This window comes from Artibeus jamaicensis, unplaced genomic scaffold, assembly GCF_021234435.1.
Source record: "Artibeus jamaicensis isolate MK-2021 breed Jamaican fruit bat unplaced genomic scaffold, CSHL_Jam_final contig_3113, whole genome shotgun sequence".
NCBI classification, from domain to species: Eukaryota; Metazoa; Chordata; class Mammalia; order Chiroptera; family Phyllostomidae; genus Artibeus; species Artibeus jamaicensis.
The window spans coordinates 481213-504146 of record NW_026521719.1 but is presented as its reverse complement, the minus strand read 5'-3'; the positions used below and the strand labels follow the sequence as shown (position 1 = coordinate 504146).

The window sequence follows — 22934 nt, the reverse complement described above, 5'->3', positions numbered from 1 at the left end:
TTGTACCATTGCCTCCTGATCCCTCCTCTATTTGAAATCCAACTTACTGGGTAAACTTCTGAATAAAACTTACATAATCTGACTAAAAATGTACTCTCCTAGAAAATTAATAGCAGAGTGGGATCTAGAAACTAGATCCGGCTCTGCTACTAATTAGCTTTTTTTACTTTATCTCTTAGTCTGAAGATTTTAATATGTAAAACAAGAAGATTAAATGAGTTTGGCTTTAAATCTCTTTCAACCTATTGTTTTAAATATTTAAAATTCAAAAGCATTTATTAAAGAATGTTTATAACCATATCATTTCAGATTATTATGCTCCTCAAATAAAACATAATATTCCTTTAAAAATTAATGAAATGTCAAAGTGGAATGGTCTGTGTGTGTGTGCGCACGCGTGTGCGCACGCACATGTGTATGCTGGGAGAGGGGAATCAGAAGTTACTAGAATCTTCTGTAATTATTATTCATGGTTTCACCTAATAGCATTTGAAGGGTAGATACTAAGAACACTCTCATACCACATTCCAAATAACATAGTTCCTAAACTTAATGGTTCATATATCCTACTAATAACTTTGACATAATTCTTATGTTTTAAAAAAACTAATACACAATGCCATTAATATTAGCACTTAAGAAACAAAATACATAGGTATAATTTCAACAAACATGTAGAAGATTTATATGAGGAACACTAAAACTCAGGTGAATTAAGTCAAAGAACTAAATAAATGGAGAGATTTTTCAGTCTAGGAAGAAATAATATTGTCAAAATGTCTCTTCTTCCCAACTTGATCTACACAGATTTAATGCAATCCCAATCAAAACCCTAGCAGGTTATTTTATGGATACTGACAAACTGATTCTAAAATTTATATGGAGAAGTAAATTCCCAGAATAGCTAATGCAATACTGAAGAAGAACATACTTGGAGGACTGATATACCTAACTTCAGGACTTTAGTATAGAGCTAAATTGAGGACACTGCTATTTCATCAAAAGAATAGACAAATAGATCAATGGGACAAAGTAGAGAGCCCAGAAATGAACCCACGTAAATGTAGTCAATTGAACTTTGACAAAGGAACAAAGGCAATACAAAGGACAAAGACAGTTTCTTCAGCAAATGATGCTGAAACAACTGGGCATCCACATTCCAAAAATATAAATCTAAACACAGACCTTATAACATTCACAAAAAAAACCTCAAAATGGATCACAGACCTAAATATAAAATGTAAAATTATAAAACTTCTAGAATATAATATAGGAGAATACCTAGATAACCTTAGGTATGGTGATGCCTTTTTTGACATAACACCAAAGATACGATCCATGAAAGAAGTAACTCATAAGCAGGACTTCGTTAAAATTTTAAAAAATCATGCTCTGTAAAAGACAGTGTCAAGGAAATGAAAAAACAGGCCACAGACTGGGAGAAAATATTTATTAAAAAACACATCTGATAAATGACTGTTATTCACAATACACAAAGAACTCTTAAAAGTCAGCAATAAGAAAACAAGCAATTCAAATAAAGAGGCCAAAATCTTAACAGAAACCTCACCAAAGAAGATCTACAAATAGCAAGAAAGCATATAAAAAGATGCTCCATTTCATATGTCATCAGGGAGAATGCAAATTATAACAATAGATATATAGATACCACTATACACCTATTAGCGGGGCCAAAATCTAGAACCCTGACAACAAATGGTGGTGAGGATGAGCAACAGAATTCTCATACATTGCTGGTGGGAGTGAGAAATGGTACAACCATTTTGGAAGACAGTTTAGCAGTTTCTTAAAAAACTAAACATATTTTTACCATACGTTCCAGCAATCATTCTCCTTGATATTTACCCAAAGGTGCTGAAAACATGTCCACACAAAAACCTAAACACAGACGTTTATAGCAGCTTTGTTCATAATTGCCAAAACTTGGAAATAACAAAACACCCTTCAGCATCTGAATGGATGAATAAACTGTGGTACATCCAGACAAGAGAATATTATTTAACACTAAAAAGAAATGAACCATCAAGCTATGAAAAGACATGGAGAAACCCTAAATGTATAGTACTAAGTGAAAGAAGCCTTTTTGAGAAGGCTACACATTGTATGATTCCAACTATATGATACTCTGAAAAGGCAAAACTGAAGACAGTAAAAAAATCAGCGCTTTCCAGAGGTGGCAGTCAGAAAGAAAGACAAACAGATGGAGCACAGATGATTTTTACAGCAGTGAAAATACTCTGTACAATACTATAATGATGACTTATGTCATTATTTACTTGTCCAAACCCATAGAATATAGAACACCAACAGTTAACAGAAAAATGAACTGTGATCATGTGTGATCATGATGTGTCAGGGTAGGTTCAACCTTGGTAAAAATGTACCATTCTGGGAAGTAATATTGATCATGTATGTGTGGAAGCAGGGGGAATATGGAAAATGTCTGTACCTCACTCTAAATTTTGCTACAAACATAAAACTGCTCTAAAAAACTAAGTCTCAAAAAAAAAAACCCACCAAACTTCACACTCCAAATTTAATTTAAAAGACAATTGTTTCATTATAGCACATACATTAAATATTCACAGTATCAATTACTGGTACATGATCATTCTCTTTTTTAACTGTTAGGTCTTACTATTGCTTCTTGCTTAACAGTTTCACATAACTTTTAAAAATTCTAAAACCCAAACTCTGCTAACCAATTCTCCTTCTGTTCCCCATCTTATTTCAATTTTGACATTAGGAACACTTACCAGATACAATACATGTCCCCATTCTGGAGCTGTGAAATAAGAAAAGATTCACAGAGTTGCAAGGCTAGTACAGTTTTGCCTTCTTTTTCAGTGTTACAGATGATATCAATTCCACTCTTACAATCAGTTTTCAATAAATGCTATAAGAGGAAAAGAAAAATCAGTTCATATTAAAAAATCCAAAAAGCTAGCTGTAGTAAATGTTCAAACATTCAGAAGAAATTAGATTTCTAGTTTTCTTCTATGAAGACAATGATGAACTGTACAGAAAAATTCTCATGGTCTCATTGTTTTACTATATAGAACCTACAGTGTACAATGACTACTTTTGATCTCTTTAATGTCCATACTTGTAGGTAAGTAGGGTCCATATTAGGAAAGATTCTTTCATCTTGAAAAAACATAACAAACATGAAATTTAATTTCTTAGCATTTTATTTAAAAGGCAAAATCATAATGCTTCTCAGTTTTTATTTAATCTCTGTAACACCAGAAACTCAACATAAATAAATAATGCTTATACTGTTTTATTAATTTCATCATTTATTAATGTCAGATTTTGTCTAATTCAACATGAGCTTAAAGAATGGTGCCAAAGAGAACACATGTAGATAATGTAATCTAAAAGCCTTTGGTTCTACTAAAAAGGAATTTAACAAGAATGGGCTCCATTTTTTTTAATTGTAAAATTAAAATAATGACAGGAAAACAAAATCTTAAACAATACCTCCTGGAATAGCTGATCTTCTACAGGTGACATAAATAGACATGTGAAGAGTGCTTGATGGAAATATAAGTCTTTGCTGATGTCTGGGTGATTTATACAAGATTTAATAAGAGCCATTGCTTCAGGTATGCGTTCACAAGCAATTAGGTATCTGGCACGTAGTTCGAAGAATAGTGGATTTTCAGAACTTAAGTATTTGTTCACTATGTTAAAAAAAGAAGAGACTCATATTACTCTCAAGAAAAGATTTCTCAAACTCTTGATGATTGTTTGAAACTTTAGCACCAACACATGGCACCTAATTAGACTAAGTAGTTAATTAAATAGCATTTTCATAAGTTTGTGAAGAAAAAATACACAATTATATGATTGGAAAAAGGGAAAGAACAGTGACAACAAAACAGTGTTCACGAAATATCTGTCGATATCTTCTCAGTATAAAAAGTAAAAAGCAAAATAAAAAACAAACCTGAAATATTCTTTATTCAGTTCACTAATGTGTTAAAATGTTTCAAATAACATTGGGTCTGGAATTTCTAGCCTAAGATTAGTACTTCATCATCTTACTGCTCAGTATTTTCATTACTGTTAAGGTGAAAAGACTGAATCTTAATTTGTCATTAAAACCACATTAATTCAGATTAATTATAAAGAAATAAATGTGAGTTAATGAAAAGTTAAATAATGAAATATATATTAAGCCAGGACTGCTTATTAATATATGCTTATGTATCAGCAGAATAATTACTAAAATTATCTGTTTTTACAGAATTTAAAAATATACAAACACCTTTATCTACATATTTATTTAGACCTAACAACAACCTTATGACAGGTATCATAGTATCCATATTGTAGATCACAAAATTGAGTCTTAGAGAGGTCAAATGACTTGCCCAAGGACAAAAATTAAGTGGCAAAGCAGGAACTGGAACCCATATTCCATGATTTTGGACCCAAAAGTATTTTAATTAGTTATATATATTTAATCGTTAGCTTCTAAAATGCTTATGAGTCATGTTTTATTTGGGCTTCAACGCTTTCCTTGCAAATCTGTTTCCAATGTATGATATACAGACACTGAGTTATAAAGTTAATGCAAGGATAAACTTTAGTTTTTACCCTAATGATCAACAGTGAGAGAATAGTCATCCATATTAATGAGGAGGTATGTCAATTAAGTACGAAAGGGCTATCTGTGTATGAAGAACTACATATAGATATATATTAAGGCCATCAGCCCTTAAAGCAACCAAGTATGTTTGTTCTAGCTCCTACTCAAAGAAGCCTAAAAGCTCCCAAAAGCCAAACTTTCTTTTCCTCTTTTCCCTTTTTGAAGCTCTTTGTCTACCTGCTGTCCCCTCTAACCCCATTCTCCAGTCTCCTCATAATTTCCTTCAGTCTGTCACCCTTGCCTTACCTGATTGACTCTACGCCTTTCTTCAATAATTCAACTTTCCTCCTCAGTTCTAGCTGCCTCTGTCTTCAGTTCTTTTATTCCTTCCCCAGTGTCCTTTGTATCCTTTGGTATATAGCACTGTATCACTGTCACATATATTCCTTAGCTCTTTTCTACCTCCTAGCTCACCCCACAACTGTCCACTACTTCTGCTAGCCTTTTCACCTCTCACACGGGGTGCCTTAGGCCTTCACACTTGTATATGGGTTGGCTTGCTCTTAAACCCAAGAATCATAGCGCCTTCTCCACTACACTCTACTCACAGTCTACCCCCACACCTTACCCACACTTAGGAAAGAACCTAACCTGCTCAGCACAATTTGTGGTGTGAAGTATATTTCTCACTGAACCAAGGTCTGAATGGTTCCAAAGCTGAGAGCTCTTGTCCTTTCTCTTTGGCCAGCTTATAATTGCACTCCAGAGGCTCTCTCCATGCTTTCAAATGTGTTCTACAGTTCTGTGCTTATTCACTACTGCTGAGCTTACTTTCTGAGTTTTTGTGGATCAAAATGTTCTGTGGCTCAGGAATAATATGGCAAATAATATACATGTATATTTTTAAATAATTTAATAAATATATATATTTAATAATTTACTAGAAGGAGCTGACTGAACCTCCTTCCTCAAGAGAGAATTTTGGCCCACAGGAAACACTGTGCTTCTAGGTTTGAGAGGAGGTAATGTCAAAGAAGTATGCAGGTGGAAAGGGGATAAGAGAAAATTTAACTTCATTAATGGATCAAGTTTGGGAAATACTGTCCTATAGTATTTGTAATTCAAATTTACTTATTTAGTTAGTCACTCATTCATCATGTGGTCATTCAGTCAATCAACATATACCTATACCTAACAGCAGGCTAGGTACAGGATATACAGTAGTAGTGATAAAAATTGGACCAGTTCCAGCCTTCAGTTTCCTGTATGAGGGAGATCTCAGGTGCTTAAGCAGGGAGTTTTGTTTCATTCTGTTTAATAGGGGTGTTCCTACTTAAATAGATTTTTAAAATATAACTGAAGAGACAAAAACAAATGAACTCTCTAACTTCTGAACAAGTAAATGTGTTAACATTCTGAATTTCCATTAACATGAGAAATTACTAGAAATAAATGTACCTCAGTCTAATCTAAAAGTCACTCTTAGAGCAGGTTAGTACACCAAATTAAACACACTTCATGTGAAAATACATAACTCTTACTCAATATTATAAAATAAAAATCGTTTTAATTTCTGCTCTAATTAGAAAGTTAAACTGTTTCCTTCTCACAAATGGTGGTTTTGATTTTGAGTCTCCTGAAGTACCTATCTCCTGAGATGCTGGCTGGGCTTTAAGAACAGCTTGCAACACTGGATCTTCCCATGGGCCACCATCTCTAATGATTCGAGTCACCAGTTCCAGATTCACATTTCCATATCTGCGGAGGTGATTCTGGCATTCCTAGGAGAGAAAAATCATTTTGGCTTTATGAATTTAAAGGGGTTAAAAACTAAACTTGATCATCATTGTCAATAAAATGACTGATGGCCGATGAGGCAAGCTATAATATAAAAGAGAAAGGATTACTGAGTAACCTAAGTAGGGTGTCAAAACCCCAGAAGTACACAAATCGACTTTAATGCCAAAGGTTACACAGTTTCTACATAAATGGACTTAGGAAATCCCATTCTATAGGGATGAAGTGTAACCTAAGAAAAAAAACTTATGGGATGCATCGTTTCTAGAAAGAGGATCACATTGCAAAAACATAAGAAAAAACTTAAGGGATGCATCATTTCTAGGAAAAGAACCAGGTTGCAAAAATGTAAAACTTAAGCTCACTTAAATTTACGTGAGAGCTGATAAATTTCTGTTAACAGGGAAAGCTACAGCCCTGACGATGAGAAGGGGGTAGTGGGGTCTAATGCAGACTCTGGTTGACAGGCAGACTTAGGTGCCCTGCCCCAATCCCAAATGTATAATCTTAGATGTGGTAGAAGGCTAAAAGATGAACATTCTATTCCACTTTGTTGTGTAAGTACATTTGTAATCTTGGGATGAAGAAATAACAGGCTGAAGAAATGAATACAACCTATATGAAAACTTTGCATTAGGTTTAAGATTAAAATGTATCGATAAGTTGGGCATTAACTGAAAATTTGTCTACACATATTCTGGGATTTTTTTAAAAGATATTTGAAATGTTTTTAGAGAATCTGATATCTTAGGCTTATGATTATAATATGAATTATGTAACAGAAATCTGTAAGCAATGTTTAATATTTAGAAGAACTTGGTTTACTGAATTGATAAATTTGATTAATCAGATTTAGATTTACAAGATTTAATTGTTTGATTATGCTTTTTGATTCATTGTTCAGTGTTGTATTCTAAAATGTTTGAGGGTATTTAATTTGGTAATTTAAAAAGATTAACTGAGTGCCTAGTGAAGTTAATAAATTTATTTTTTAAATGCATAAATAGAGCTTAAAGCCTTAAGAAAAAACTAGATATTAAAATTGGCAATGTTAAACATTTGAATAAATTGCACATCAATTAAAACAAACAACTGTCAGAATTTCTGTATTCAGAAAAAAAAAGTCCTCAGGCATTAAAAATTAGTAATGGTCACAGGCAAAGCTTCAGGATAAAATAAAATACAGGGGTGGGCAAAAGTAGGTTTACAGTTGCAAGTACATGAAACAAAGTTTATTCTTGTGTTACTATTAATTCTTGTATTATTTATTTGTATTACAACTATAAACTTACTTTTGCCCACCCCTGTATATAGTCACGAATTTTACTTATTGGATAAATCACCACGCTACATATTCGAAGTGATAATAAATACTCTGCTTTTATTGAATTGTCATGTTTCATCATTCAAACATTGCAAAGTGATATCTATGTCACTTCACATTCTTTGTTAAAATATATAAGAGGTTTTGTTTTATAAGACAGCAAGGCAAAAGAAGAAATCAAATTTCAAGATAAAGAATCATTCAGTCAAAGAAGTCAAGGGATCCTTAACTCAAAACATGAAAGTAAGTATCATCTAAATGTCATTTAGGACATTCCCAAATTAAAAAGAAGCAAGCAAGCAAAAAACAAAACAAACCCTATAAACAGTGGGCAAGTTACTTAACCTCTCTGTGCTCTTTCATTTGACTCCTCTCCAAAAATACTAAAAACACCACCTTCATAGGATTGTTGTGAGGATTAAAGTATAAACAGTATTAAAAAGTGCTTGGTACAATGCCTGACATATAATAAGCACCTAAAAAAATAACAGCTACTACTTCTAGTATATTTTAATAATTTGAATAACTATTTTACTTTAGGATACCCAGTTGCCTCAGCATAAATTAATTTCTACATTTCCATGTGTCAGCATGTTTACAGCAGTCAGAAAATAAGATATAAAGTTATTGATCATCTATTTTTTTAAAAAAACATGCATCACATGGAACAAGTAATGATCTGTGGCAACAGCTTCATGGTTAAAAACAATCATCAATTTCAAACCTCGAGGTAAACAAACTCCTAAATTACACTAGACACACATGTTGGTGCCCCTAAAATTCAAGATGGCTTTTGTTCCAATCAAAGCACAAGAAATAAGGTTAGTGGATGCTAGCCCTGGTGAGCACCTGAATCACTGGTGAGCTTTAGCAATGCTGCTGAGCCCTTGGACATTCCATCTTTCTTAGTTGTGTTAGGGTAAGTGGGGCACCAATCATATAGCTATTAACGCTGTGGGACCTATAACTGGACTTAGGGCGATGTCAAGATATGGTGAAATATGTCTATTGCTAATTTCCTAAACTTGGCTGAAAATAAGAAACACTTAGAGGTCTTATTTAATAACAAATTCCCAGGGCCCAGTTCAAACCTACTGAATTGAAATTTCCAGTGGAAAGCCCTGATGATCTATCTGTATATCTACCAAGTCTTACCCCACAGTCAATTTTGGCATACTTTTTTATTGCATTTCCTACAGCTAGTATGTACTTTCATAAATATTCATACTATAAATTATATTCTTATATTCCCACTAATCCTTCCACTAAATATTAGCAAATTAACTTAAATTCATTTTCACAAGATAAAAATTATAAATTAAGTTTTGTGTGTGTGTGTGCACACTTATTGAGTCCAAGTACACCATATTTTGGAGACCACTTCTATGAGAAATAGCTTTGGACAGGAAATAAAGATTAAATAATTTTTTTTTCTATTTTAAAAGGCACAGGATGAAAGAGAACAAATAAGTTGGTATCTTTTGTCCCCTCCTTCCTTAAATAGTATAGTGGATTTTTTGGATGGTATTCAATCTAAAGCCTTCAAAGTGAAAAAGGAAGCACTGAAATCACTGTAGGATTCACAACCAATCTTTTTTAGAGTATATGTACATACTATGGCCTTTATTTTTTTAAGAACATTTACTTAATTAAAGATTTGGACCTATATTTTAACCTAATCCTTTACTAAGTCATCTGTCTGCTGTTGTTGATACCCAATGCACTGTGCTAAAAATACGGGGGTAGGCAAAAGTAGGTGTATAGTTGTTCATATAGAAAAAGGACAATAATAAGTAATACAAGAATAAACTTTTTCTTAATACTTACAACTATAAACCTATTTATGCCCACCCCATATAATTCTCTCGGAAATGTCCACTCAATCTTATGTCATTGCCTCACTCTTGTTTTGGTATCAATGTGGCATGGGCTTAATGTCTTATTTTATAAGATTTTTCTTCGCTGAATTCATTGCCATTTTGCTGAACTCTAGCTGGCCAGTAGAACCTGTCTGTGAAGGTGCAGATCAGAGTTCTGGCCATTCTCCATAATTGATCTGAACCCTTGGTCAGCTTACCACAGGATGAAAGTCTTAATGCTCCAACTTTACATTTAAAGGCCACTGGATTTACTTACCTACTCAGTCAACTGTTAAACATCATGAGGTCTTTCTCTAGTCAGGTCCCTTCCATGTCTCTCAAATTTATCTTCTACTTTCTTGCCTATGCTTTTTCTCATATCATGGTCTTTCTCCTGGAACTTCAGGTAAACCTATCTAAACCTTTCTTTAAACCTATCTAAACCTTCCTGTAAACCTAAGTAAATCCTTTCCTAACTGTCTTTCCACAGACTTGCTTTTCCTTGAAAAGCCTCCACTAGCTCCCTCAATCCATAATAAATTTAATTCCTTCTCCTGGTAATTCCTGCACTGGTAGAGTACTGAAGATCTCTACCAGTGGAATCTTCTGGTGTTTATCACATAAGAGAAAGACCTTGCTTTATGCAGTGTTAACATCTTAATTCCTAGGTAGTTAAAAGCTTCTTCACACAGAGATGGGAAAGGAAAAGTGTACCAAAGAAGATATATTTTCAGTAGTAACTTTTTAAATCAAAATTGGGTTTTATGGAAATATGTGTTAAGTAGAAGTACTATGCATTATCAGTCTTACTTTAACAAAATACAGGTTTCTGAGTAAAATTATAGAATACCATAGTCATATTCATTCATAAACAAGTTATTGTAACAAATCAAAGCAAAAACATAAAAGGTCTTTAATTTGGTTAATTTATAAAAACAGAGCCTTTAAAATACACTAAAATATTTACAGTACTTGAAATGAGATAACAATGATCATGATAGCTTTTATTATCACTTTCATTGATTATCTTAAAACAAAGCACTTCAAAAGTTGTAAAATTTAAAGATGTGACACAGTTTTCTTTTACAAAAAGAAAATTATCACATATTTGCTGTTGTTTTTTTGTGTGTGTGGTTAAGTTCCTGAGGAGTATTTACCCGATGATTTAGAAAAAATAAATACCTGAATTTTACACATATAAAATAAAGAAGACAGTATAACAATGAAAAAGTTAGTGCTTTTCAAAAAAAAGTTCTTATGAAGGAAATCATTTGTCACCTACAGCCCTGACTGGTGTGGCTCAGTTGGTTGGGTGCCCTTCTGCTGGCAGTTCGATTCCTGGCCAGGGCACATACCTAGGTGTCAGATTTGGTCCCTGGTGCTTGGGGCACATACAAAAGGCAACTGATCAGTATTTCCCTCTCACATTGATGTTTCTTGACCTCTCTTTCTCCCTCCTTTCCCTCCTCTATAAAAATAAGTAAATAAAATCTTTTTTTAAAAAGTCACCTATAAAGCTTGTATCTATCTATGCCATTAAAAAAACTTAAAACTAAAATTTTCTATTGAAAAATCTTTCAACTGGATCATTTTAAATTCATTTGTTGAAAATGGTTAGTATTCAAGAATACACTGACTGTAGGAACAATGAACATGTAATACTCAAATTTCAACAAAACTAAAAATTTGGTGAAAGGCATTTCAAACTGAGAAACATCATTTTAAAAATGAAATTTTTCCCATGAAAATCTACCAAAGGTATCTTTTTCACCGATATGATAGCGATTAAAACCAAATATCAAAGTAAACTGAATTTAAAATCAGACTTTGAATTATTATATAACCAAGTATTATAATTTTTCAAAAATAAAGTATATTCAATCACAGTGGTGCCATTAAAGTTTTTACACTATTAAATATTTTATTTTTATCCTTTTAAAATGTATTTTTGTTGCATACTGTATATAGTATTAGTACATGTACATAAATAATAAATATACATATAATGGGGATATGTGCTCAAACTCTACCAAAACAAAACAAAACCTAGATGGGTAAGATATCAGATGTCTGCAAACTCTTGGTTTTAGGTATTACTTGTATTTATATTTGTGTTTGGAATCAGATATAAAACTCTTTCTGTTGATCTTAAGGTCATGTCAGTTTTTTTAACATCTCCTGATCTGCTTCTTCCTTGCTACTTCTACAGGCTTATACTCTTGTCTAGGCCTTCATCATAGTGTTATCACTCAGACAACCACAATAAAGTTTCTATCTCCACCATCTCTCTAATAAGGCAGTTTTTAGAAGGTTTTAAAAAGTTGGACTATGAAGCATTTAAGCTAGTATAAATAAAATATTTCTTTATACCTAATCTTTTGACATATACATTATTGCAAATACATGGTTATTACATTATTTCATATAAAAAGATTAGGAAGTACTGGAAAGAATGCTGGGTTGAGAGTGACATCTAGGTTCTTATTCTGCTTCTAGAAACCTCAACCCCATTGGAGTTTACAAGGGATTATTGGATTAAACAATTTCTAAGGTGACTCCCAGTCCAAAATTATAAAAATGCACAGATACCTATAAATTAGACGTATATGATTTTTAAAAATAACTAGAATCATGTCCTTATTGAACTACTTAATATATCCTTTATTTACTCTTTGAAAAAAATGAATATTTAAATTATCTAATTGATCATCTATTTAATAAACAATTACATTTTTATACTTTTTTAAAACATTTAAGTAATAAATGTTTCTTAAATTTAGCAGCGTTATCTGAAGGGGAAGCTACAGCATCATAAATACTGTAAAACCATCAAGTGAGAGCACAAATCCCAAAATTAATTGGTGGTTGCCATGCTAATGAAAGCACATCCCTCCATTAACATTTTTAAATAACTAATGAAATAATATGGCCAACAGAGAAGTGCAACTGTAGTTTTAACCTGTAAGACAAAACCTGTAAGACAGAACCTGTAAGACAGACATACATTAAGGTGTATGCAAAGTTTGAGCACAGATTTCTACACAAAGAAATACATATTAAATCTGATTCAGCAGAAAGAGCACTGAAGTCAATCAAAGGAACAGCTCACAGTATTGTCTGTGCTACAATTGGGCAAGGTATTTAATCTCCAATAAATATCCCTGAATGAATGAATCTCTCTGGTCCTCAGTTGCATCATTTATTTAAAAATTAGACTGCCCTCTACAGTTCTTGAAAGTTAAATTTTCTATGGTCTGATATTTTATCTGGGAAAATATAAACTACTCCAAGCACTAACATGCTCGTAAATCTACTTAGTATGTATCAATATATTAGGACACTCTACAAAATAAGCTTTCAGTGAACAATGAATACCCCACTAACCCTGATGTCCTATCAGAGCTAATTTCAAAGTGTTAATCCTATCACTGATTTTAAAGGCACTTACATGCCTGCTCCTGACAACACAAGACTGCAAGATGCTCAGAATATACGACCTTTATGATCTGGTACTGTGGTATGGAATAACTATTAATACACATTGATGTGCAGTACACTCTTTTAGATGACTGTTGTTCCATGTGTCACTAACTTTTCCTGAAATAAAGAACTTACTGACACTGACAGTCCTATCTTTTGTAGGATTGCTTTTGGTCCCTTGAGTTCATTACATGTCTCGAGTTTATTACAGTGATCCCTCATCTATAGCGGATGTTATGTTCCAGAGACCCCTGCAATAGGTGAAAATCCATGAAGTAGAGGCGTTATATTTATTATTTATATATACTTTAAGGCTTTATAAACCCTTTCCACACTCCTGTAAACCTTCCCCAAACTCTTAGAAACACTTCATATGCTCTTAAACACTTTTTACCCTGTTAAACCTACATAATTTTAACAACCCATAAAATTCTATATGGGTACTCACTGCAGGTTTTAACCCGCGATACAGTGAAGCCGCAATAAGTGGACCACGATATAGCGAGGAATGACTGTATATTGTATTTTAAGCTTGAAATAACTCAGGCTCTGTGTCCCTTCAAAGTAAAACCTCAACAGTTGAACTGAAGTTATTTCCTTCTCCAAAAGATTATTTAAAAAATACAGAGAAAGTGAAAATATTTCTGAGATCATGATATACAACAATTATTTTACCAATATATATATCACTTTGGACAAGGGAAACAAAGGGAAAAATAAACAGGACTACATCAAAGTAAAAAAGCTTCTGCACACCAAAAGAAACCATCAACAAAATGAAAAGGGAACCCACTGTTTGGGAAAACATATTTTCCAATGATACATCAGACAAGGGTTTTATCTCCAAAATACAGAAAGAACTTACATGACCCAACAGCAGGAAGACAATCCAATTTAAAAATGGGCAAAGGACTTGAATAGACACTTCTCCAAAGAGGACATACAGTTGGCCAATAAATATGAAAAAATGCTCAGCATCACTAATCATCAGAGAGATGCAAATTGATACAACAGGTATCACCTCATATCTGCCAGAATGGCTATCATCAATAAATCAATAAACAACAAGTGCTGGTGAGGATGTGGAGAAAAGGGAACCCTAGTACACTGCCAGTGGGAATGCAGACTGGTGCAACCAGTATAGAAAACAGTATGGTGTTTCCTCAAAAAGTTAAAAATGGAACTGACATTCCACCCAGTGATCCCCCTTCTGGGTCACCAATCAGAAACAATATATGCATCCCTATTTTCATGCAGCATTATTTACAACAGCCAAGATCCAGAAACAGCCCAAGTGCCCATCCACAGATGAGTGGACAAAAAAGCTGTGGTACATTTACACAATGGAACACCACGTAACTGTAAAAAAGAAGGACCTCTTCCCTTTGTGACAGCACAGATGGACCTGGAGAACATAATCTAAGCGAAATAAGCCAGTAGGAGAAAGGCAAATACCATATGATCTCATTTACATGTGGAATCTAATGAACAAAATAAACTGACAAACAAAATAGGACCAAAGGCATGGGTACATGGAACAGATTGACAGATCTCAGGGGGTGAAAGAGAGGGATAAGATTAACCAAAGAACATATATGCATACCCCATGGACACAAACAACAATGTGGTGAAGGCCGGGGACACAGGGTAAGTAAAGGTGGGGCACCTGGCTGGGTGGAGGTGGGCAAAGGGGGAGAATGAGAGACATCTGTTAATAGTGTTAGCAATAAATAATAAAAATAATTTTAAAAAGATAAATTTCTGTGGAAAAAATATCAAAGCTTTACCTGTTTATCTTTTTAAAAATATGTATTTTATTGATTATGCCATTACGGTTGTCCCATTCCCCCCTTCACTACCCTCCACCCTGCACACCCTCTCACCTACCATTCCCCCCCTTTAGTTCATGTCCATGTGTCATAAGTTCTTTAGCTTCTACATTTCCCAAACTACTCTTGCCCTCCCCTTATTTTCTCCCTACTGTCTATGCTACTTATTCTCTGTACCTTCTCCCCCCTTCTCCTCCTCCCACTCCTCTGTTGCTAACCAACCCTCCATGTGAGCTCCATTTCTGTGGCCCCACTCCTGTTTTAGGTGTCCGCTTAGTTTGTTTTTGTTTTAGGTGTGGTTAATAACTGTGAGTTTGCTGTCCTTTCACTGTTCATATTTTTTATCTTCTTTTTCTTAGATAAGTCCCTTTAACATTTCATATAATAAAGGCTTGGTGATGATGAACTCCTTGAACTTGACCCTATCTGAGTACTTTATCTGTCCTTTCATTCTAAATGAAAGCTTTGCTGGATAGAGCAATCTTGGTTGTAGGTCTTTAGATTTCATGACTTGGAATACTTCTTTCCAGCCCCTCCTTGCCTGTAAGGTCTCTTTTGAGAAATTCGCTGACAGTCTGATGGGAACCCCTTTGCAGGTGACTGTCCCCTTACCTCTTGCTGCTTCTAGGATTCTCTCCTTCATTTTAATCTTGGCTAATGTAATGATGATGTGCCTTAGTGTATTCCTTCTTGGGTCCAACTTCTTTGGGATTCTGTGAGCTTCCTGGACTTCCTGAAAGTCTATTTTCTTTGCCAGATTGGGGAAGTTCTCCTTTATTATTTGTTCAAATAAGTTTTCCACTTGTGGCTGTTCCTCTTCCCTTTCTGGTATCCCTATAATTCGGATGTTGGAATGTTTAAAGATGTCCTGAAGGTTCCTAAGCCTCTCCTCATTTTTTTTGAATTCTTCTTTCTTCATCCTTTTCTGTTTGGTCATTTTTTTCCTCCTTCTGGTCTACTCCTTTGATTTGAGTCCCAGTTTCTTTTCCATTACTATTGGTTTCCTGTGTATTTCCCTTCATTTCAATTAGTTTAGCTTCCATATGTTCCTCTAATTTGTGACTAAAATCAACCAGTTCTGTGAGCATCCTGATCACCAGTGTTTTGAACTGTGCATCTGATAGGTTGGCTATCTCTTGGTTACCTAAAAGTACTCACTCTGGGGCTTTGATTTGTTCTTCTGATTGAGCCATTTTTGGTCAGGTCCCACCTGTTAAGTATGAGTGGCAGAGCCTTAGGTGTTCACCAGGGTAGGTCAACCCAGTTGCTGGGTCGTGATGCTGTATGTGGGGGTGAGGTCAGAGAGGGAACAATGGTGCTTGTTCCGAGCTCTCTCAGTTTTCAGTCCCCTCTGCCACTTCTCACAAGCTGGCATCTTTTAAATCGGTGCTTTTAGGCTTTATTTCCTGTCGGGGGCCCTGGGTTGCGCGGTCTGTCTTGCTGCCTGTTTTTGTTTAGTTTATCTGCACGTGAATGTGTGACTTCGGTCAGCCCCACACCACTTGCACTCCTAGGTATGGCTGCCACCACCTTTTCCTGCTGCAACCCCTGTCCGCTGGCTGCCAACTTGGCCTCTCTTACTGGTCTGGTTGAATGGTCATCAGACTTCCATATAGTTCAATTTTTTGTCTGTTCTGGTTGTGTTTCTGTTTCTAAATTTGCGTTGTCCTTAATTATGGTTGTTCAGGGAGGCACAGTGTTTCCACCTACGCCTCCATCTTGGCCGGAAGAAGGAATATAATCTTTACAAATGATTTCAGAACCTGAAACTTTAATTTTAACACGTGTCCTTTTTACTTCCGGTACTATATATATGGCATACTTGTCAAGTATGTTTCTTTCATAGATCATTATTTGCCTTTACACTTTTCTCACAATTAAGCATACTTTGATTCTCTTTTTTCTGCACACTGTCAAAGCAGAATCCAAAGTAAATATCTGATGGTTTTACCCCATGAATATGTTACTGATCTCTATCTCACTGTACACAGGAGTGACCAACGAACTATAAGGTAGGCAATTTTCAACAATATGCCTCATTGTTTCTTGTGTTTGTTTTAGAGTTCAGCAAGATGATATACTGCTAAACAAATTTTTAGAAATGAAAAAAATGGCTAGACATCAGATAGAAGTTCTGTTGATTTATTTACCCTTCATTTGTTTTAGCCAACATAAGTACTAAGGGACTAACACTAGCAAGTGTTAGAGATACAGGGATGAGTCAGTCTCTGCCCACTGATCTAACGGTTAAAGAGACTATCAAACCATAGAACACAGAGGAATGTACATTTTGTTTAACAGTGTAAAAATTTAAGGGATAAAAGTCATGTGCAGTCAAAATGGCACAGACACAAAAAAATAACTTCTATCAGGAAAGAAAATAGCGGGACACAATATTCACAAAACGTCTTACTATTAAGCTGATATAGTATAGTATTCTTTAAACACCAGGACTATTTTGGTGTTTTTAAATATCAAGGTTAGGCCTTTGCCAAATTAAGTCTTTGGGCAACTCATTCCAAAAAGCCTAGTAAGGGGATATTGTCCAAAAGGTTTTGGTATTAAGTCAATAGTTCTAAACTTCTTCATATTAGCTAAAAATAATAAAATCTGGGAGGTGTGCTGGTTTATAATGCTAATGAATATACACTCTTAACACTTAAGGGAGATCAACACTTAGTCCTGTGAAACAGGGTGGGAACAATTTATTTAATCTCCTCTCTTGGGTTCTTTTTGATTATTTTATGCTCTTCTCTTACCATGTTATTGCAGTAAGATAGCCTTGGGCCTCCTCCTGCTTGGAAGAGTATATCCCCTACACACTCCTACCTCCTGCCCCCATTCACCTAAAGAAGGACAAGCAGATTCAAAACAACAACAACAACAAAAAAACACTGGGTGGAATCCAAGGGAAGAAAGCTTAACTAAGGCTTACTTCTAGTCTTAAAATAAAAGATCTTTCTAACGTATACATTGACCCCATGGGATAGGGACAGGGTTTATTCTGAGGTCAGGGCAGGCTCATTAACACATTTTCAGAGCTATAAGCAGTAAGGTTTCTAGATTACCAGTTGGCATTTTGAAGGCTTCCCCAAACTCTTTTTTTTCTAAGTTAAAAAAACAAAAACAAAAAACAAAACTTCATAACATCGACTTTTCTCTTGACTTATAAAAGTATTACATGTTCTTGGTTTAAGAAATAAAAACTAGAAGCTACGAATACAGACCCATGAGTCTAACCATCACTGGGCATTCGTATTTGGACATTCCAAAGGTATTTCAAACTGTGTCTAAAATGGAATTTACCTTCTTTGTATATCCTGCTCTTCCCCCTGTAATCCCCACCCACTTAAGGAATGGCCTACCCTTTGTGGTTACTTCAGCTTAGATACCTAATAATATACTTGATTCTTCTATATCTTCCTTAGCCCCATCCAATCAAAACCACAATGAGATTTTAGTTCCAAGTTATTGCTTTTATTTAAAAGTTGTATTTTCTTTTTCCAGAAACCTTTCTGACATTAATAGAATTTTCGTAATAGTCATATTAACAATAATCTAATTTTAACTTGTTTCCTCAGGTCAATCCTATTTGTTTTATTCTATAACAACTCTATTAGCAAATTCTTTGTTTCGATCATTTCTAAAACAGCTGTCATACTTCTTTGTTTTCCTGACAGAAGACATGTACTTTGTTTATTTCCCAAGAATTTGAACTACTATTGCTCTTCCCCTCTCTAATAAATTATAGGGCTTGGTAGCTGTATTAAACAATATTTTTCTCTTGAAAAAACTCCTTAGATCGTATCTATTTATGCTTTTGTTATAAAAGTATTGTCAGCTTGATTACACTTTTTTTTGAAATCTTACTTGTTCTATACAAGTCTTGCATTTGTAGAATTTTCCTTTACCCTGAACATTGAATACTACAAGATATGTCTGCATATAACTTTGAATAGAAAGTTATTTTTTAGAGACCGTTTCCTTTATTGATTTGGCTTTTCCTGGAGCTAATCCAGTATTGATTGCCTTTACTATACTTTTAATTTAGTATTTTCATATCTATATAATATTTTACCTCCATACATTTTGGGGGGTGTCCCTTTTTTACCATTTCATTTCCCATTTTAGTGGAAGATACCCTGAACTCAACTGCATAAGAACATAACTGATTCTTTTTTAACTGTCTTATCATGTAATTGATTGTAAAATGTGTTATTCTCTTTATTCATCTTTATCTAGAATATCTAGAACAGAGAGCTGTTTTACTAATGGGAAGTCTCTGACCAACCTTCCCAGCCTAAACCAACAGAGAAGGGAGAAGTTTTAATCTGTTAGATCAATATAAAGAGGAAACTATAATGAGACAACCACACCTTCATAAGACTTTCTTACCTCTGTGTATTGGGACAAACTACCTTTGGTTTGGGTTATACCTTCATTCTCTGAATAGAAGGAATGCTCTCATGCAAAGCCATACATTCCATTTTTATTGTAGGTATAACAGTCATATCAGGATTCCTGTTCTATGGGCTCTGATGCACACTTGGTGCACTCTCAACAAGTACCAACAACTCTTTTCCTCCCTGGCTGCTTGAAGATCAACTACCATTATGAACAACACAATAACTATCCTTGGATTAGGAAGTTTATGACCAACAGACTACTCCAGTGGAAACAAATGGTCCTTGACATCCTTCACCCTAGGAAAGCAACAGTACCTAAAACCGAAAATTTGGAAAAAAAACTATCCAAAATATGTAAGACCATAGCAGATATTATCTTTGTATTTAGATTCAGAACCCACTTTGGTGGCAAGGCCACTGGCTTTGGCACGATTTATGATTTCAAAGAAAAATGAACCCAAACATACACTTGCAAGATATGGCCTATATGACAAGACAATGACCTCAAGGAAAGAACAAAAGGAACATAAGAACAGACTGAATAAAGACAAGGGGACCACAAAGGCCAATGTTGGTGCTGGCACAAAGTGAGCTGGAGATTGGATACAATCTAACAAGGAGTAAAGATTCTTCAGTGACTTTATCGGCAGTGATTGTGCCAATTTTTCATGAGAGCATTAATAAAGAACTTACCCACCCTCAAAAAAAGCCACATACCAAATGGCCCACCATCTACCATTTCCTCCAGTCCCAGTCATTATAAGCTGGTTGTAGTAGACAGGGAGCATTACTAGATAAGCACTGAATGTCTCACTCCTCTTTATCTTTCTCTCAAATTCCCTTATTTACCTCCATTCAGTTCATCAAGTACTGTTTGCCCAAGTAGTCTGACATCAACTGGTTGCCACTTGTACTGGCCCCAACCGGGGTCCAAGCCTGCAACATAGACAGGTGTTCTGACTGGAAATCAAACCAGATAACACCTAATTGAGCCAACACTGGTCAGAGCAGGTTTGCCCAAGTTCTTGATAGAGGTCTATGTCCTAATTTCTAGCATTTATAAGGAATTTTTACTTATTTTATATTATTTTTGCCATTTTATTGGGAACCTAGAAAATTTAATTAAATTAATAAGGTTTGGAGACCTAGTGTATGAATTCAATCACAAGCCTATGGAAAACTCCCCAATGAATTAAAAATAATAATGAGGTAGGTATAGCATATAAGAAATGTGTCACCCTGACCAGGTGGCTCAGTTGGTTGGAACACTGTCATGTACACAAAAAGGTTAAATGAGGTTCAATCCCCAGTCAGGACATGTACCTAGATTACAGGTTCGATCCCTGTTGGGTGCATGTACAGGAGGCAACGGATCAGTATTTCTCACACAATGATGTTTCTCTCTCTCCACCTTCATCCCTCCCTCCCCCCCTCTCTAAAATCAATAAACATATCTTCAGGTGAAGAGTTTTTAAAAATGCATGTTCTTCTTGTGTTGAGGTAAAGAAAAACTGTCAGAAACCAAGGGGGTAAACAAGCAGACTTTTAAAAGCCAGTAAATGGAATATCTGGCTCTAAGAATAAAGTTTCCTCTTGGAATAAGTCAGAGGAAAAACTGTAGTCAGTGGCTAAGATTTAAAAATTTCTATTTGGCCTTGGCTAGTGTGGCTCTGTGGACTGAGCACCAGCCTGCAAACCAAAGGGTCACTGGTTGGTTCCTAGTCAGGGCACATGCCTGGGTTGTGGGTTAGGTCTCCAGTAAGGGGCATGGGAGAGACAACCACAAACTGATGTTTCTTTCCCTCTCTAAAAATAAATAAATCTTTAAAAAAAATTTCTACTTGGACAGCTTAGGTTTTAGGAGATAAGAAATTCATGGAAGAACAAAAAAAAAAAAGCTTAATTAAGGGCTAGGTGTTTTGGTCTTATTGTGAAGACAAATAAGTCCAGGTAGTATGACATCAGAGAGCCCACACTCTTCACCAGACAGGTTTTAAGGCCTGCCTTAAGCCAGATCTTTTGCTACGAATGATACCAAGCTGATGACCCTATGCAGCAAGTACAGTATTGTTCCCATTTTTCAAAAGCAGAAAACAGACACAGAAATTGCCCAAGATGACAACGGAGTGGGTAGCAAAAATAGTTTACTCACAGTTAAAATGTGGGGGTGGAGGGTGGACACAAAAGGAATAATTAACTCAAATCTAACAAAGAATATTAGTCAATTGATCACTCAGTCTGGTCCAGGGACCAGCACTACAGGCATCACCTCAAAGCATATTAGAAATGCAGATTCTCAGTCTCCACCTCAGAGCTACTGCATTTTAACAACATTCCGCGGGTACATGGTGGAGGAGAACACAGTCTTAAGCTGGTATGAATCTGTATGAAAGATGGGCAGAAAGAAATCACTTGGGGAAACAAGCGTTTATACCAGCAATATAAAAGTTTAAAAATTTTCAAAAGATGACATTGAGATTGCTATTGGATTACCAAAGGTCAGTCAAAAACCTGGAGAATTCATGAAGTTTATTAAATACAAGATTTTAGGGGAATGTACACAATGGACTACATGTTACATGTTCCTGGGTCTGTTAAGGGCACAGGCCTGAGAAGCATAAGCAGCAACAGCTCAGTTCAGAAAATTCTCCAGGTAAAGCTAAAAGTGGAACAAAAAGGTGAAGTCTGTCCTATGAGGCAGGAGTTAAAGGCTCCAGAAAATGCTGAGTAGGAAGAAGCCACAGCAACAAAATGGCAGAAATGACAGAGATTTAAATGTACACATATGCAACAAAAACGAGAAGCAGCAGGCTTTAGAATTTGAGCAGGAGATAGAATGGGTACAAAAACCATAAACTCCCCCTTGAAGGAATGATTATATTGATAACTGAATGGATATACTGCTCACAAAAAATAAAAATAAAGAATATACCCCTTGAGAATGTTAATATTTCACACATTTAAAATGGAAGTCAAATACTGTCTCTCATCTACCCTATAGACACTTTGTTTGTTCCCACTGTCAAAGCTCAGCCGCCATCCCCATGAGGGACTCCCTGACGACCCATTTGAAGCTGAAATTTTCTCCCCAATACTACTATGCTAGCACTCCTTACCTCCCCACCTGCTCCATTTTTCTCCAAGTCATTTGACTCATTCTAAAATACTCTTAATTTACAAGTTTGGTTTATTGTCTTTCTGTTTCCACATTAGAACCAAACTCCATAATAACAAGGGTTCTGTTTTTGCTTACTACTATTTGTCCCAGAGCTCAGTACCTAGCATATAGTGGGAACACAATAAATATCTGGTGACTAAAAGCTGAAGAATGGATTGCCAAGAACACAAGCTTCAAAGGAAAAAAATGAGTGGAAAATTAGTAAGATTTAAATACTTGACTATAGGCTCAAGCTCCATGATGACAGGTATTTTTACCTCTTTTGCTGAATGTAGGAACAGGTAAAGTAAAATGTTTAATATAACATTCCTAATTTCACTGATTCTAACATGCACTTTAAAATATTTGTACCACTCTAAAATCAGAGTATTTTGTATATTCATCCTAGAATTCATGTCAGCCTGATAATGGTCATGATGTAGTTGTAATTCTCCTTGAGTGAA

At 35.1% G+C, this 22934-nt stretch overlaps 1 protein-coding gene, 1 long non-coding RNA gene and 1 pseudogene across 4 annotated transcripts in view; 2 read left to right on the top strand and 1 right to left on the bottom strand.

The window, feature by feature from the left end:
• ZNF654 (zinc finger protein 654) overlaps positions 1–22934 on the bottom strand; it is an 84769-nt gene that overhangs the window by 13667 nt on the left and 48168 nt on the right. For all 3 annotated transcript variants that reach the window (XM_037130691.2, XM_037130690.2, XM_037130696.2), the window contains 3 exons: positions 6264–6399; positions 3505–3707; positions 2778–2917 (listed from right to left, as the gene is read on the bottom strand). In XM_037130691.2, the coding sequence (XP_036986586.2) occupies positions 2778–2917; positions 3505–3707; positions 6264–6399 (479 nt within the window). The remainder of the gene's footprint in view (positions 1–2777; positions 2918–3504; positions 3708–6263; positions 6400–22934) is intronic.
• LOC119038281 (uncharacterized) overlaps positions 1–22934 on the top strand; it is a 62195-nt gene that overhangs the window by 15933 nt on the left and 23328 nt on the right. The gene's annotated exons all lie outside the window — the stretch shown is intronic.
• On the top strand, positions 19429–21613 carry LOC119038271 (40S ribosomal protein S24-like; annotated as a pseudogene).